The sequence below is a fragment of the Rhodamnia argentea genome, chromosome 3 (assembly GCF_020921035.1).
Source record: "Rhodamnia argentea isolate NSW1041297 chromosome 3, ASM2092103v1, whole genome shotgun sequence".
NCBI lineage: Eukaryota > Viridiplantae > Streptophyta > Magnoliopsida > Myrtales > Myrtaceae > Rhodamnia > Rhodamnia argentea.
The window spans coordinates 1,144,590-1,160,415 of record NC_063152.1 but is presented as its reverse complement, the minus strand read 5'-3'; the positions used below and the strand labels follow the sequence as shown (position 1 = coordinate 1,160,415).

General features: G+C 40.7%; 1 protein-coding gene across 1 annotated transcript; it reads left to right on the top strand.

The window, feature by feature from the left end:
• Nucleotides 1-11,972: 11,972 nt before the first annotated feature.
• LOC125314274 lies at nt 11,973-15,224 on the top strand. The gene has a single exon (XM_048276207.1). It carries the CDS (start codon nt 11,973-11,975, stop codon nt 15,222-15,224), a length of 3,252 nt encoding a protein of 1,083 aa, XP_048132164.1.
• Nucleotides 15,225-15,826: the final 602 nt, after the last annotated feature.

The window sequence follows — 15,826 nt, the reverse complement described above, 5'->3', positions numbered from 1 at the left end:
CGTATGCCCGACATCTCATGTGCTCCAAATCTCGAGAAATTGAATCTCTCTAGTTGCATAAACTTGGTAGAAGCACACGAGTCTGTTGCAAACCATGACAACCTACGGTGGTTGAATTTAGCATCTTGCCATGAACTTCGTAATTTGCCAAAGGAGCTCAAGTCAAAAAATCTCCAAGCTCTCAATCTTTTAGGTTGCAGAAAGTTCGAAAGGTTCCTCGATATTCCACATAAACTTGAAGCCTTGATAGGACTCAGTTTACATGGCACCGCTATTAAAGAACTTCCCGCATCAATAGAAAATCTTATCTCTATGCGTTCAATTTATTTTACTGAATGCAAAAATTTGGTGAGACTTCCATCTAGCATTTACAAGTTACAAAAACTTGAAAAAATGGGGGTTGCGGGTTGCACAAATTTAATCGGGTTTCCAAAGCACGAGAATGTAGCTGACCCTTGCATGAAGACCGGATTTTCAAATTTACAACATTTATACCTTGGGGGAAGTTATCTCTGCCAAATAGACGTTCTGGAGAATCTTTCCCGTTTTCCCCCTTCGGTGGAAGTGTATCCGAGTGGGGGCAGCGCGGGCCCCGCCATTCCCGCATCCCTCGATGAGCATGATATTTTGTCCCTATTGGATGCTGCAAAATCAAAATGCCGTCAACTACAAGAGATTCTCGAGCTTCCACCGACGCCACGCTCAAGATCACGTTCGCTCTTCTTCCCACTGCGGCGACGTTGGACCGAAAAAAGGAAAAAAAAAAAAACCGAGGCGACGAACAGGAGTAATTCGTCTTCCCGAAATAGACGTACCAGCGAACCGACAAAGATGGAGGCCGGCAAGCAAACTTCCTGAAATCGGTTACCAGCGAACCAACGGCGACGGAGGCAGGCGACCGAACTTCCGAAATAGAGTTACCAACGAACCGCGGCGATGGAGCCGGGTGAACGGAGGCGGCAGACTACCTCCCGTCCGAATCCGTGGGAACCGATGACGTAGCTTCGGATGACCATTCTCTGCTCGATTTTGGGCTTCCTTCGGCGTGCTATAGATCAGGTAAAGCCTGGCACCTCCGAATTGTATTAGTTGATGTGATACTTGAGCTGGATTTTGGATTCGACAACATTTGGTGCTGCAATTGCGTGGGAACTTGAAGAATGTGTTGTTCAATTTGCTCGAGAGGCGTTGAATTAGTGTTTCTTCGTAAGTTTTGTCTGTGGATGCTAGGTAAGGAATTCACTGGTAATCGACGTTACACGCTGCAAAATCAGTGACAATCTCTAGAAGGTATAGCATTTTTTCACGAGAGAGAGAGAGAGAGAGAGAGAGAGATTTGGGGGTGCATTCGACGTGTCTAGGATATGTAGTATGTAGGTATCAATCGTAAAGATGTGCAGCTGGTGACCGATTTGACAGGACAATTGAATTTTGAGAAACTTCGGTTACTGGCATAGAACTCCGTCGCTAAGTTTTGTCAGGCACTTGAAGAGGCAAAACTATAGAGGAATGAAGAAGGTGCAGGGAGATGGCAAGCCACCACCAAGTGTTGCTTGACAGTCAGAGTCATTTTTGCCATTTTTTTACTTTGGCAACTAGGGAGAAATGAAATCAATTCTACTTAGGGCATGACAAGAACATGAGCATTGGCTTGTGCCCATAGATAACTGGTTAGGTGGTTATTTTCTCTCGCTCTTTGGACTGTGGGTAGGAAAAAGAGAAGAGTCACGGGACATGGATTCATTCCATGTATACTATACAGGACCCGCAACATCTTGATCTTATAGCTATGAGACATGGATTCTTTCAATTAGTTGCTGCCTATTGATACTCGAAATATTTCTACGCCGGCACTTGATGCTGATTTCCCCCCTGAATTGCCTGTATGCACATATGAGAGAAATTCCGGCTCTTATATTTTTTTTCTCCTAAAAAGTAACAAGACTTATTTACTTTTCTTATGTAAGGCAAAGCTTGCATTGGACAGTCTTGAAATCCCGGTTAAGGAAGAAACTTATTTTCAATAACCAGGTGCATTTCAGATATGTTACTTTAAAAAAAAATTACAGTTTTGGGAAGTAATTCAAGTTAAGGTAACATTAGTTTGTTCTCTTCTTGCATAGATGAGGGCATCCGCTTGCTAAATTGTGGTGTATGGCATGTCTTTCTAGTATGATTTTTCTTCTGTCTAACATTTCATGTCTCTTAGGCTTGTCCAGAACTCATAATTTTTACTCGGACTTTATTGACATAAAATAAGTTAATTTACGTAGTGAAATAGGATCTGTTTCATTGTGATTTGAGCAAGATGGACAATGTCTTTTTTTTTAATTATTATTTTGAAAGAAGAAGCTCATTTACTGTGCCGCCATGAAAACTCTGACTTTAAAAGGTAGAAATTGATACTTATGCTCCTCTTAATAATCTGCTCTTAATACGACATCAAGCAAGAGGATGCATTTTGCAGATAAGGAACCACGTTGCTCAATCTCCACCTTGTGAAGCTCAAACACTAGCCCTAATTAGTGCATATTATCGTGATAGAGAGCCCGAGACTGTCGTTATAATGGTGAGCATGGTTCATATGCAATGTTTGGAAGATGTAGCCGACTCAAATCCGTCCTAGGCAAGGTTAGTAGATGAGTCATCTGTAAATCTTCTCTCAATCAGATCACTGGTGCCAATAATTCTATGAGAGAACTTTCCATCCGTAGTGAAAGCCTCAATATATGCTCTGTTTGCAGCATGTTCTTTTTTCTCCAAGGACATTAGTTTTAAGCCATGGCTAATCCAAACACACTTCCTTTAAATCTGATGCAAGAAGTTTGCCAAGGCATAGAGCCTAGTTACCGTCAATTGAATTAAATATTGCACTTCAGATATTATTTGTTTGCTTGAAAATCTGTTTTCTGGAGTACAGATACTTCTTAAAATTGATATTATTGGGACCCAAATGTAAACTTCCTAAAGTCAAGCATATTCTTTTATCGGCGAACTTGTTTTTGCTTAGATGGTACCTTCTTTTGCAAAGTGCTTTGTCAATTAGTCTGCTAAGTTATATCTTGCATGAGATTTGGACATGTTGTGCAAATAGAATCTGTTTTGGTTTTCAAGCGTAAGAGCTAGGTGAAAATGCAGAATCATCAGAAATATGGGTGGCTTCCACAAAGATTTCATCTTTGTTGCCTTGTTCAAGTTTCTGTGTGCTTTATGAATGTTTCCAACATTTTTTCTTGTTTCTTTTGCGGTAATGGAACTCCCGATCAAATGCACCCTAAGTATAGTTGATTCGGTGGAGCTCTGGTCACCCATATAATGGTTGCTGTGAATGGGCATATAAATTGCTTAGTAACAAAAGGTAGAGTTTCGGATGCCCTGTTTATCCAATGTAGCTTTTTCCTCTAGACGAGGTATTCTTAGCCAGATTACCATTTGAGAAATGGGACGTCATGTCCTTAATTAAGGAAAAAGAGTAAGTGCAATATCTTAATGGCTAATCCGTCGGTTCAACTTGTTGAGAGAAGTATCTTCTTGATCCTTATCGTGAATTACCGACATATGTGGTTCTTGGTTGGGCAATTCTCCATGAGCTCTTCGGATGCATATTTTTCAGTAGAGTGATCAGACCTTAAACTTTTCATGCTTCTAAGATAATTAGTACACTTTGGAAACTCATTAGATACAGAAAAGATGGCCTTGACATAATTTGTCTCTGCAATTTAAAATGAATTTGGTTTCCTTGTCTGTTTTATAGAACCCCGTAACTTGAAAATCATTTGGTGACTTGAATATCCTTCCTCTTCTCCATCTTCACCTCCTTTTCCATTCATTTGTTGTTGATGACATTGTGTAGTCTATGATTCGTTTAAATGTCATACATATATACTGAACGCTAATATTGGGATTTCATCTCCAAAGCCTTACAGGTCATGGGTTACTCAGGCTTCTCATTAGATATGCATGCATTGGTTCTTCCCGTTAAGCCCTGTCATGGCTTTGCACAACTAGTTAAGACCTTTGGATTATGATTCTTGCTGTTCTGAACATCATGGACATCATGTATGGTATTATGATGCAACTCTTTTGCATATTGAATGATTGTCAGTTACTTGTGCATATACAAGTGAGCTGCATGGTATGACTTTCAATAGTATAGCCTGTTAAAAGGGAATGGCACGGATAAAGGTGCTGTGCCAATGTTTCTTGATGCGGCAGTAGGATATGATGCTCATGCTAGATGCTAAGATAAAGTATAAAGGTCTTCAAAATAGTGGTCAATCACAACGAGGACACTATAAAGGTCTTCAAGATGAAGTTAGACAACATCCTTGTCTTCATTCCCGATTCTTGGTTTATTCTGATTATGGGGTTCATTATTCTTGTTCCTGTTAGTTAATTATTCATTGGACTATAACCTAACCCAAACTTGCAGCTCAAGGGAGTTCCTATTCTTGAGGTCAACTCACCGCAAAATTACTATCGAACGATAATTTTCCGACTCTTTATATTCTACATGTAAAGCACAAATCTGGATATGACATCATTGGTGCTGATTCTAGCACAATAAGATATTCTCCTGTTTGTGTGATGTCGAAACTGATTAATTATTTTGTCACAAGATGTTGAAACATGTCATAATCATAGTATGTTCAAACAGCCTTTTTAGTAGAGATACTCATGTGAGTATTACACAAGATGGTTAGAATTCTGTTTTGTGATAAGAGGATGTAGTTAAACATCTAGCATTCCATAAAGTAGCTTTAAATGATTCTGTGCACTCTAACCGACAATGCATGTGCCATTTATTGCTTTTCCAATCACAGAATTTGCTCAAGGGGCCCGAGAGAAGAAGCTCGATTCTTGTCCGGATGAGTTTTTGCTGGGATGGTCATGTGTTCACCGAGGATTGTAGCTACAATCACAAGTTCATTTCGTGGTTTAACTTAATTATTAGATAATTCATTGCATAACCCTATGTAGGCATCACTTTTCTTATGCTAATTTTTGTCATCGAAATATTCTGTAATCCGCTTGATTTTTTTTCCTTTTTATGAGTTTTCTGAATTTTGGGTTAATTCTAGGCGTGCTATTGAAGTGTCTGAGCACCGTAGGTCGGACTATATCATACGTGTTCCCTAATGATGATAAAGTAAGTATATGGTTTGTATGTAATTTGCCTGGATTTCCTAGCAAATAATGCATTGACTGGATTTAAGCTTCTTGAGTGTCCCAAGTATGTCTTAAACACTGGAATGCATAATGTCGTAGAGTTATTTGATGTGGCGATCATCATTGACTTTGCCTAGCATAAAATTGTGGGAAATCTCAATGATTTGATTGGTTGCGTGGTGACCATGATTGTTTTAGATAGTCAAGTGGTGCCTCCAAGACAACATGAAAATTTCAATGTTTTGCTTGGTCACGAGAGACCTTTTTCCTTCCAGCTATAAAATGTCGAATTTCGAGTTCTTTATTTATTAAGACATTTGAAAATACCAAAAGATTTGTCGGAAAGACCCATAGTCTAACACAAACAGGAAGATGGTAATTTTGGACCATAATGTGTTTGATATTTTTATAAAATGCGGGCTAAGATTAATTGCATAATATTTTGGTCCTTAAAAAATGCTCAGTTACAAAATATATGAGAACGTTATATTGCCCAATTATGGTTATGTGATCACATTATGTAGGGCTTAGTATATCCCGATTACGGTAATAATGTGGCTGGTCGATTAGTGAAGACCAACATTTAAACAAGGACTCGCAATGGAGGAGTCTATTCGAACATGCTACATAAATAGGTTATGGTCTCCACTCCCCCTTAATTTTGTACACCTATGGTTTATCCATCAAGACCGTCTAAGGTAGGAGAAAGAGAGAAAAGCCCAAGCCAAAATTTGTACGGCTTTATCCATAATGGTATTGTAATATACATGAGTTTTAGATCATTGAATTTCTCACATGTTGTATAAGAGCAGCTGTATGTGGGTTCAGAATTCGCTTGTTATATAATCTCGAAGTAATTACATGTACAAGGTATGTATTTCCCGGTTTACGAGTGAGTTCGCAAATTTGATTTTTTTTGTTAGCCGCATAAGACGGCACCCCAGGATTTTCATAATTAGAATCTAGAACACAATAATAAAGGAAAAATAGATTTTGCGCCAAATTTGGAATCATCGTTTTTTATGCCAAATAATGACATCGAGAACTCAAGTGCTTTTCCTCTGTTGCTATTTGTATCACTAGCACAATTGTTGACACCTAAATTTCGACTATTGATTTAGTCATTAATTGCATTTTAAAATTAGGGACTAAGTTTAGTCCCTACCAAAAATTAATTAAATCATTTTTATATATATTCCGCGTTTTAGTGTTTAACATTTATCGCATCACATTTTGCATTCAAACTTCACGGACGGTAAGTGGAATTAATTGAAAGGGCATTAAGCTTAACCGAACCAATTGGATTAAGTTACGGGACCAAAAATCGCATGTTCATGTTTGGACAAGAAAATAAATCTAGTTTTTATTCGTGGAAGATCTTCATGCAGAAAAGTCAAAGAAGGAAATGACAAAACAATATAGGAGATTCTTCTTACATGTCCACAGCAGGGAAAAGTTTGAACAGGAAAAGGAAAATAAGGAAAAGAATAAAAAGTAATATGTCCCACAAGTGCATATAAAGGAAAAATCGTGAGGGGATATACATGGTCGGCAAAAAAAAAAAAAAAAAAGAAAGAAAGAAAGGAAGAGATATCGCACGGATTGTTCAAGGGAAAGTATATTTTGAAGAAAAATATTCTGCGAGGGATTTCTTTTCCTCAAGTGGCTCAGGTTCCCGAGCCTATAAAAGGATCGTTCACAATGCTTTGCGGGGGGTTTTTTCACGATTCCAGCGCATCAAGAAGGGAGAGAGCTAAGAGATCTCGGCAACATCACATCTTTGACCGAGACCTCCCCCTTGGACGATCACGAGCTGAACCGCCCTTTTTCCTCTGCTGTCCATCGCCGTTTCACTATCTCCGCAGCCGTTTTGGTTCACTGATCGATCACCTTTCAGCCGCTGCAGCCTGGTGTCTCGCCCATATTCAGCAACCACACCGCCCATCACCACCGGAGCCAACACCGTTTGCACTGAGTTGCTGCCTAGTTCGGAAAATGCTACTGATCAACCCTTGTTAGAGGTGATCCAGCTTTTGTTTCACCGTGATTTTGTGGTCTAACCCTTCCCTTACTTGTGCTAGTTCATCCGGGTGAGGTTCGGCAACAAAATAAGCTCGAAAAGGCACATTCCTGGACATTTCTTTTGGATCACGCGCTGCTGGAATTTGCCAGCTCGTGGATTTGATTGTTCGAAGCCATCCACTATTCATGAATCTGCAAGTTCGTGGTTGCCGAATTGAAGGACGAACGCAAGAGCATTCCCGAGCCTAACCGTGAAGTGTTGTCGTTCTAAAGAATCCCAAACTCGTGGCTGTTCCGAGGATTCCCAAGTCGAGTGTGCCTCCTGGCCTAGGCGATCGATCCAAGCTTGGTCGTCAAGATTCGGTAGTTCGAATTGGGAGAGCGAATCTTGGCAAAACAATTTGTTTAAGGTAAATTTCCTATCTTGAACTTTGATATATTCACTTGCTTATTTTATGATTTATTAGCATATCTTGTATATTGCACCAAAGTGGATATCTTTTTTCAAAATACAGGTTGATTAGGAAAATTTTCTTTCCTAATCCGCAACTTGTCACACGATCGAGAACGTCTATCTTTAGGATTATTGATGGAATACTCGATTAGGCAAGGATTTGGGTTTAATCGTTAATCGTAAGATTACGAATTAAAGATTGACTCAAATATTCGCGAATATTCCAAAACTTGATTGATATATCCACTTTCTTGATTGAATTGATTGACATATTCACTTTCCCAAATTGATTTGAATTGCTTGTTGTCGTATCTTTTTTACAATATATCCGTCGCATGATATAATCTCGAAAATTCTAAAAAAATTGCATTCATCCATCTTCCATATTTAAAAATTGCATATCTTTAACAATAACATCATGTAGATAATTGCATATCTAATCCTTTTTGTAAATATTTAGGTTAGATTGCATCTTAGAATAGAAATTGCATGTTTAAATAGAATCTTATGTTTAAAATAATATATCTTCAATATATTAGGGTTTAGGTCAATGTAAACTCTAAAATATACAAGATAAAAATTGTTTTGGCATAATTTTATTTTAGGAAATTAATTCATCCGAAAATATAAAAAAAATCATTCATCCTTGCTATGTCATCCTTGCCACGTCATACATGCCACGTCATCTTTGCCATGTCATTATTTCTTGCCATGTCATACTAGGTTGCATTTTAGTTTAAATTGCATATTAGAATTGCATGTCTTCGTTTTAATTAATACCCGTGTCACGTATTTAATTTAATCATGATCCTACTTGTGCATTCATTTAGTTTGCATGTAATCTAGTTTAGTCTTGCATTTAATTCATGCCATTGCATATAGTGTAGTCTCTCATGCATTCATGTAAAAAATCGAAAATTGAAAAAAAGAACCATCTTGTGTGGCGCATGCTCCCTTGATTATATTGACTTCTGGATGTTCATTAATTGATTGTGCACCCGCATGATAACCTTTGTTAGTGAGTTAGGTTAAAATCAATTAATATTGCCTTCTCAAATGATTTTTCATGAAATAAAATGGTACCGAAAGGGCGTTAGAGTAATCTGGCGTAATCAAGTCCCCGAACTTTTAATCTCCGGTTCGTAGGAATAAAATAGTTCTCCCGCTATTTTATTTAGGTTTCTAATCGACCTACCATAAATGATTAGTGGCGGCTCCAAAATTAAAATACATTGCATGTTAATCAATTGAACCTCAAGTTGCGATTTGGTATGGACTTGGGAGAGTCCGAGTTAGGTTGGTTAAATAATTAACCTGATAATCCATTAGCCTAGAAATTTTTTAGAATTTTTAGGTCGCGACAGCTTGGCGACTCCGCTGGGGAACTGAACAACTTGATTTTCTCGAAAAAAATTGATTAATCAATCACTTTAATTTTCGAAAAAATTAAAAGGAACCTTAGTGGACTTAGGCCGATAATCTCATGAAAAATCGCATTTTTGTTTGGCAATTGGACTCCAGGTAAGTCCCTAACCATGTGTTAAATGGTTTTGCAGATGGGAGTTATAAGGGGTGGAGTGTTTGGCTAACCTCTTGTTTTGCAGGTTTTGGTGTTTGGAAATTCTTTGTTTAATTATGCACTTTTTGAAGCGGTGATTGGATTTAATTGTTGTGCATGATTAATTGCTTTAGCACTACACCACACACTACCCGTGGTCGAACCTGGGCCACTAGTTTTAGGATGGTATCGAGATTGGATCCTAACGTTCTCCGTGAGATCACGGTTGAAAGTTAGTCTGAATTCGATCCCGACTTTCTTTTCAAAAATGAGTTTCAAAAGTTAGAACTCACGCTCGGTAAGATTACCAAAGTGGGGTTGTAATTTTTAACTCGAGAAACCGAAGTTGGAATGACCCGGCTAATCCTGGTTATATCGTGGGATCACGATTAATCTTGATTATGTGCGCGAGATTGTCGCCTCGCCTAAGTCTTTCACTTCATTTTGCTAGCCTCTAGGATAGTTAGAATAAGTTTAACTCACGAATCATGTGCATGTCCATGTGACTGTTTATTTTCCTACCCTACGGTAAAGTATGTTCCTGAACTTTATCTTGTCTTTAATTATTTTTGGGCCGGTCCATGATATTTAGGTTTGTGACACGTGATCTATAGACAATGGGGCATTCAGATCTCCGTTTCGTGTACGTTCCAAAGGCCGAGTTGAAGCAAATGTGGGGCCATTTGAGCATCGATGCGCGGAATTATGTCCTCAGCCGTATAGGCAATATGTTGCCTCTTTTGGATATTGGATTACAGACCGGGTTTATGCAAGCGCTTGCACATTTCTGGTGCCCGGATACTGCGACCTTTATTCTAGGTAAGCATGAGCTCACTCCGACTTTGGAAGAATATAGCTTTGCCATTGGAAAACCTTTGAACATCGACTTAATTCACCCTTGTGAGGGATTTGATCCGGTTGCCTTTCTTGCTGAATTTCTGAAAGTTAGTAAAAATGTGATGAAGAAAATTTTGAAGGAAAAATGTCAAATGTGTCCTTTCTCATTTCTCATTGAACGTTTTTATGAAGGCAATTCGTATTTGCAAAGTAGGATTTTCATTCTAGCTTTCTTCGGGCTTGTGATTTTTCCACTCCAAAAGAATTTTATTAGTCCATCCATGGCTTGGATAGCTATGCAAGTTTGTAATGGAAGGAATTTCATCAATGCTATCCTAGCCGAAACATTCATATCCTTAACTCATTTTAAAAAGAATAAAGATATGACGTTCCATGCTTCGGTTGAACTTTTGCAAATGTGGTTTTTCTCTCATTATGCTAAGTTTGGTGCTAAAATGACTATACCTCGAATAAGCCAAGATGAAAACCCGATTGCAAAATTTCAAGAATTACAACAAGACATTAAGGGATTGCCTTATTCTGAATGGATTGATTTATTAAAGGATCCGAGCCCTAAGGTTTTTCTATGGCAAGCTATATGGTTTCGAGTTTCTGAGGCCCGTTTGTATCATGGTGAGTGGGAGCCCATATCCTTGTTGGGTATTACTGGCGTGACGAGATATCATCCTCTTCGGGTGGTACGACAATACGGAGTTTTGCAGGATATTCCACCACCATTGAGGCCCGATGCCTTGCAAGTTCAATTCGTTGCGGCCGAGAATTATGCAACCGAACTCAAGCAATTGGACAAAGTTTGGCTCAAATCCGAGACTCGTCGACTATTGTTGCCTGAGGCGGTGCTTGAAGGAAAGGAGAAGCTTTATCACGCTAAGGCCCGGTATATTCATCGCCATTTCATACCGGCCCATCTACTCCCGAAGTTCCCATTGATAACCGTGAAGCCCACTCGTCAAGCCGAGATCGAGGCCTATGAGAAGAAGGCACAAAAGGCTAAGAAGCAGATGGAAATCTTGGCCAAGGAAAACGCACGACTTCGGAAGGAATTGGAGGCCCGTTCGTCTATAGATCCTGTCCCCACCAAGAAGAGAAAAACAACTTGATTACCATGTCTAGAGTCATTTGCTTTCAAGTTTAAGTCGTTTGTTTTCTTTGGAATTGTATTCTGAATGCTGTTGTTTCTGAACAACCTTATAGTATCATGCGAATTTTCTGAGCTACTTCAAGACGTTTCTGACAGTTGGAACATGAATGAAAAATGTTCATCACATCTTGAGCTATCACATGTAAAATTTTGGGACTAATTCAGGACATTTTCAATTTATCAACGAATTTTCATTGAGAATGAAACCAGCTGGAATTTTGGCAGTTTTATGGCACCAATTTTGTTTTACTGATTACCACTACTGAATGAGTTTTTTTGCTAAATCACGAAAAATGAAAGTTTTAGAGTGATCTTTTAAGCAGAAGCCTGCAAAATTTCAGACCTTGAATCTCATTTTTAAGAGGTCTTTCGTTCTTTTTATGGGGATCCAACGAAGCAGTTTTCTAGGCTGAAGTTTTCCAAAGAAGTATTAAACTGTATTGATCCATGCGAAATCAACCTTAGAATGAAACACGAAAGTTGTTCGTCGTTGTTTCATCTATCAGTCCATAAATTTTTACATCATTCCGATCAAAGTGTGAATTAATATGAATTTCTTCGTAAAAACCGACGAAATTGAAAACTGCCTGATTCAGTTTTTTATTTTTTTTATTTTTATTTTTTTCCATACCTATTTCATTCGTTGAGTCTAGAGGGATATCATGGACCGGCTCGCTATTCTTGCTCATTATACTTATTTTGGCTTGTTACTTTTGAACAGGTAATCTATCACGGATCCTCCGCACATTACCGGATCGGTGGCAAGAAAAATGGCCGACAGAGCCGAGATCAATGCTGCTGTCCGTGAAGCTTTGAGTGAACAGCTTGACACTCCGAGCGAGCGTTTTGAAGGGATGATGTCGCAAAAAATGGAGCAGATGATGGCCAGCATTGCAGCCCGGTATCAGCCATCAAGCTCAAACCCTCAACTAGTCATTCCTCCTCCGTCTCCTCCCGCGGGCAATCCCGACAAGGTTTCGGAGCGTGTTCCCATCAATACCATGCCACTGGAAGATGTTATCATAACCGGTACCGGATCAAGCCCCCCACCATTGTTTCCAGTTCTCCAAGCCGGTCATGTGGCTCCTGGTCCAAATGACGAAACGACCAAGCTGTTGACCCGGATGGAACAAAGAATACGGGAAATGGAGGGTACCCATAACATTCCCCAGGTTGATTTCTCCGCCTTCTCGAAGGTCAATGTGCCCGAGAAGTTTAAAATGCCCGACTTCGAAAAGTACGACGGCACTTCCAACCCGGTGCAACATGTCCAGATGTACCAAGCTAGGATGAGCAAGTATGCGGCTAACGGCCCTCTGATGATTCAGACCTTCCAAGCCGGTCCGAAAGATGCAGCTATGAGATGGTACACGGATTATGAAATCTACAGCATGGAGAACTGGGAGAAGGCGGCTAATGCTTTTGTTAAGCATTTTAGTTTCAACTTGGATGTTCTCATTTCTAGGGAAGATCTAGAACAGGCAGAGATGAAGAAAGGCGAGACGATTAAACAGTACGCCACTAGGTGGAGGAATGTGGCATCTCACCTGAAGCCGGTACCCCCTGAGCGAGAGCTCATGAAATTGTTTGTCTCCACTTTACCTCAGACGATGCGGTCACGAATCCTTGGATCTGCTGCGACGTCGTTCGGTCACCTCATTGCGATGGCTGAGGAGATTGAGAGCGGCATGAAGAAAGGTTGGTACGGAGATGTTGCCACCGGTACCAAGAGATTCACGGCAAAGAAAGACAAAGAGCCCGTCTCACAGGTTAACATGACCTATGCCCAGAAACCCATGGCCCAGGTGCCGGTCGTGCAAATCCCTAACCCGCAGCAAGGCAACTTTAGTGCACAACGGCAAAAAGGAAATTTACGTCCTCCTCGGCAATTTACTCCTCTACCTGGGACCCCGTCACGAGTGCTTGCGGTCTTACGTAAGAAAGGGCTTCTGACTTCCGAACCTCTACGACTTGGTAACACGAACTCACCAAGGTATGACCCGTCAAAGAAGTGTGACTACCATTGTGGTGAGCCTGGACATGATACAGACGGCTGTTATGTGTTGAAACACCGCATTCAAGACTTGCTTGATTCCAAAGCATTTTCATTTCAAGACAATAGTCAGCCAAATACCAAGAATAATCCTTTGCCGGATCACTCGGGCAAGGTTAATGCTGTCTTTAGTTACGAAGGCGGACGAAGAGGTGTTTTTAAGATCCAAGTGGTTGACATTTTCAATGCTCAGTTTAGAGCAGGCTATTATCGAGTTGGAGAAATAGTATCGTTCGGCCAGTTGGAAGAAAGAATCTCAACTCTTATGGAGAACGGGTTGATAGTCCGGGTGAATCAGACCGAGGTAGTAGCCACCGTATCTCAGATTGTAATTGATCGGGATCAAGAATTTGCTGCTTTGACTCTATCTCAATCTGAATCTTCTTCGAAGGTTAAAGCAGTAGAAGCCGACGTGGCTAGTCTAATCAAGAGTGATCCGGAGTTAGCTGATATGCCCGCCTTGGAGGACGCAATAGATGATGAACTCGGAATTGTTATACCCGAAACTTTGGTGATTACTTCCCCCCAGCCTTTTCCTTATAAAGATGGCAAGGCGGTTCCTTGGTCCTATGACCTTGCCCTGATAACAAGGTCCGGACGTGCTTATAATGATGATCACCCTGCCAAGCAGGTGGCTGAAAAGGATGCAAAAAAGTTTTTAGCCGTGATCAAGACAAGTGAGTACAACATTATTGATCGATTACGAAAGTTGCCGGCTCAGGTTTCTCTACTTGAGCTCTTACAGTCATCCGAAAAACATCGGGATTCCCTGATGAAGGTGTTGGGCCAAATTCATGTGCCTGAAAACATCGATCGGGATAGGTTGGAGAATTTTGTTGGGGCCATCCTTCTAAAAGATCAGGTTGCATTTGCTGACGATGAGATCCCTGCCGAAGGACGAGGCCACAACAAGGCCTTACACATAACGATCAAGCACAAACAGACTTATGTGGCTCGGGTGCTCATTGATAATGGGTCGGCATTGAATATTTGTCCCCTAGCTACACCGAATCGCCCGGGAGTTGACTTGGCCAGGATGCGAGCAGCCAAAACCTCGCTCAGATCTTTTGACGGTATGAAAAAGAACGTTATGGGGCAAATTAATCTCGAGATCCAGATTGGACCATCTCTGTTCGATGTCTTGTTCCAAGTGTTAGACATCCCATCTGCATTCAACCTCTTGCTAGGACGTCCGTGGATTCACAATGCGGGTGCTGTTCCATCAAGTCTTCATCAGAAGATCAAGTTCGTGGTCGAGCAGAAGTTAGTGATAGTCCATGGCGAGGAAGATCATCGAATCTTCAACGAAACGGCTATCCCCTACATCGAGCCGGCTCATAATGAAGAAGATTCTTACCATGCTTTTGAGCTAGTACGGACCATTCATGCGTCGCCGGAAAGTCCCTTACCTGTTCTCGAAATATCAACTACCTCTCTTATGGTAGCTAAGGTAATGATCGGCAATGGTTTTGAGCCTGGCAAGGGTTTGGGTCGGCACAGTCAAGGGATCCGCAACCCAATTGAACTTAGAGGCCAGTCCCATACAGCTGGTTTGGGATTCCAAGGACGTGGCCGTCCTAGACATGGTAAGCGACATGCGATGGATCGCGATAAGCTGGAATGTAGTCATTTGTCACCACCTCTTTACACCACCTTCCGATCAGCTGGAGTAGTCGCCGGTTACAATGAGACAGCTCAATTTGAAGATGACCTAGGGATTGTCTTCCCTAACTCGCTGAAAGGCCAAGATGCTGTGGTTGAGCTGATGGACCCGGACGACGATGAAGCCGATGATGGAGTCCCCGATCTTACTGGATGGTTTGATGATTTAACCATTGCTACCGTATTTGAGGATCCCATGCAAGTTGATGGAACACCCGAAGAGGAGCCTTACATGGTGCCTAGACCCCCAAGGCCATCCGTCAATGCCATATTCGACGATCCACTGGAGAGTTTAGATTCGGAGTAACACCTTTACATTTATGCAATCCCCTGCGTGGGATATTTCTAGTTTTTAGGAGTTTAGGTTGCATCACTTTCTTAGGTTTCTCGTTTCAGTTTTATGTCGCACTTTTCAATTTCTTTTTCAATAAGATGTAATTCATTGATTTTATTATCAATAAAATTACAGATGTTCTTCATTAAAATCTTTGAATCTTGTCGAAGTATCCCTAAACCAACCCGATGACGATAACCAGCGATTGAACAATCTGCTAACTATGGTAAGCACCGAGGGTTGGGCTCCGTCAAGAATTCTCGCCCCGAGGTCTTCGAAAACAAAAATTCTTTAAAGGAAACACCCAACTTTTGAAAAAATGAAGGAATGATTAAGCCATGTTTGTCCTTCTGATTTTGCTACTTTATGTTTCGAGGGCACACATGAGGAGGGAAACCCAGTGGATCCCGGAGTATACGACTTGGACGAGTTCACTCCCGACTACGAGGAAATACGTCAAAACTTCGAACAACACGAGATGTTTAAACCTCTAACTGGCGATGAGACTATATCAATCAACTTGGGCGATGAGGAAAACCCGAGAGAGGTTAAGATAGGGGCGAACCTTTCCAAAG

What these genes read in the sequence shown, in the direction of transcription:
- LOC125314274 (XM_048276207.1), top strand. Translation starts at nt 11,973, where the DNA reads ATGGCCGACAGAGCCGAGATCAATGCTGCTGTCCGTGAAGCTTTGAGT.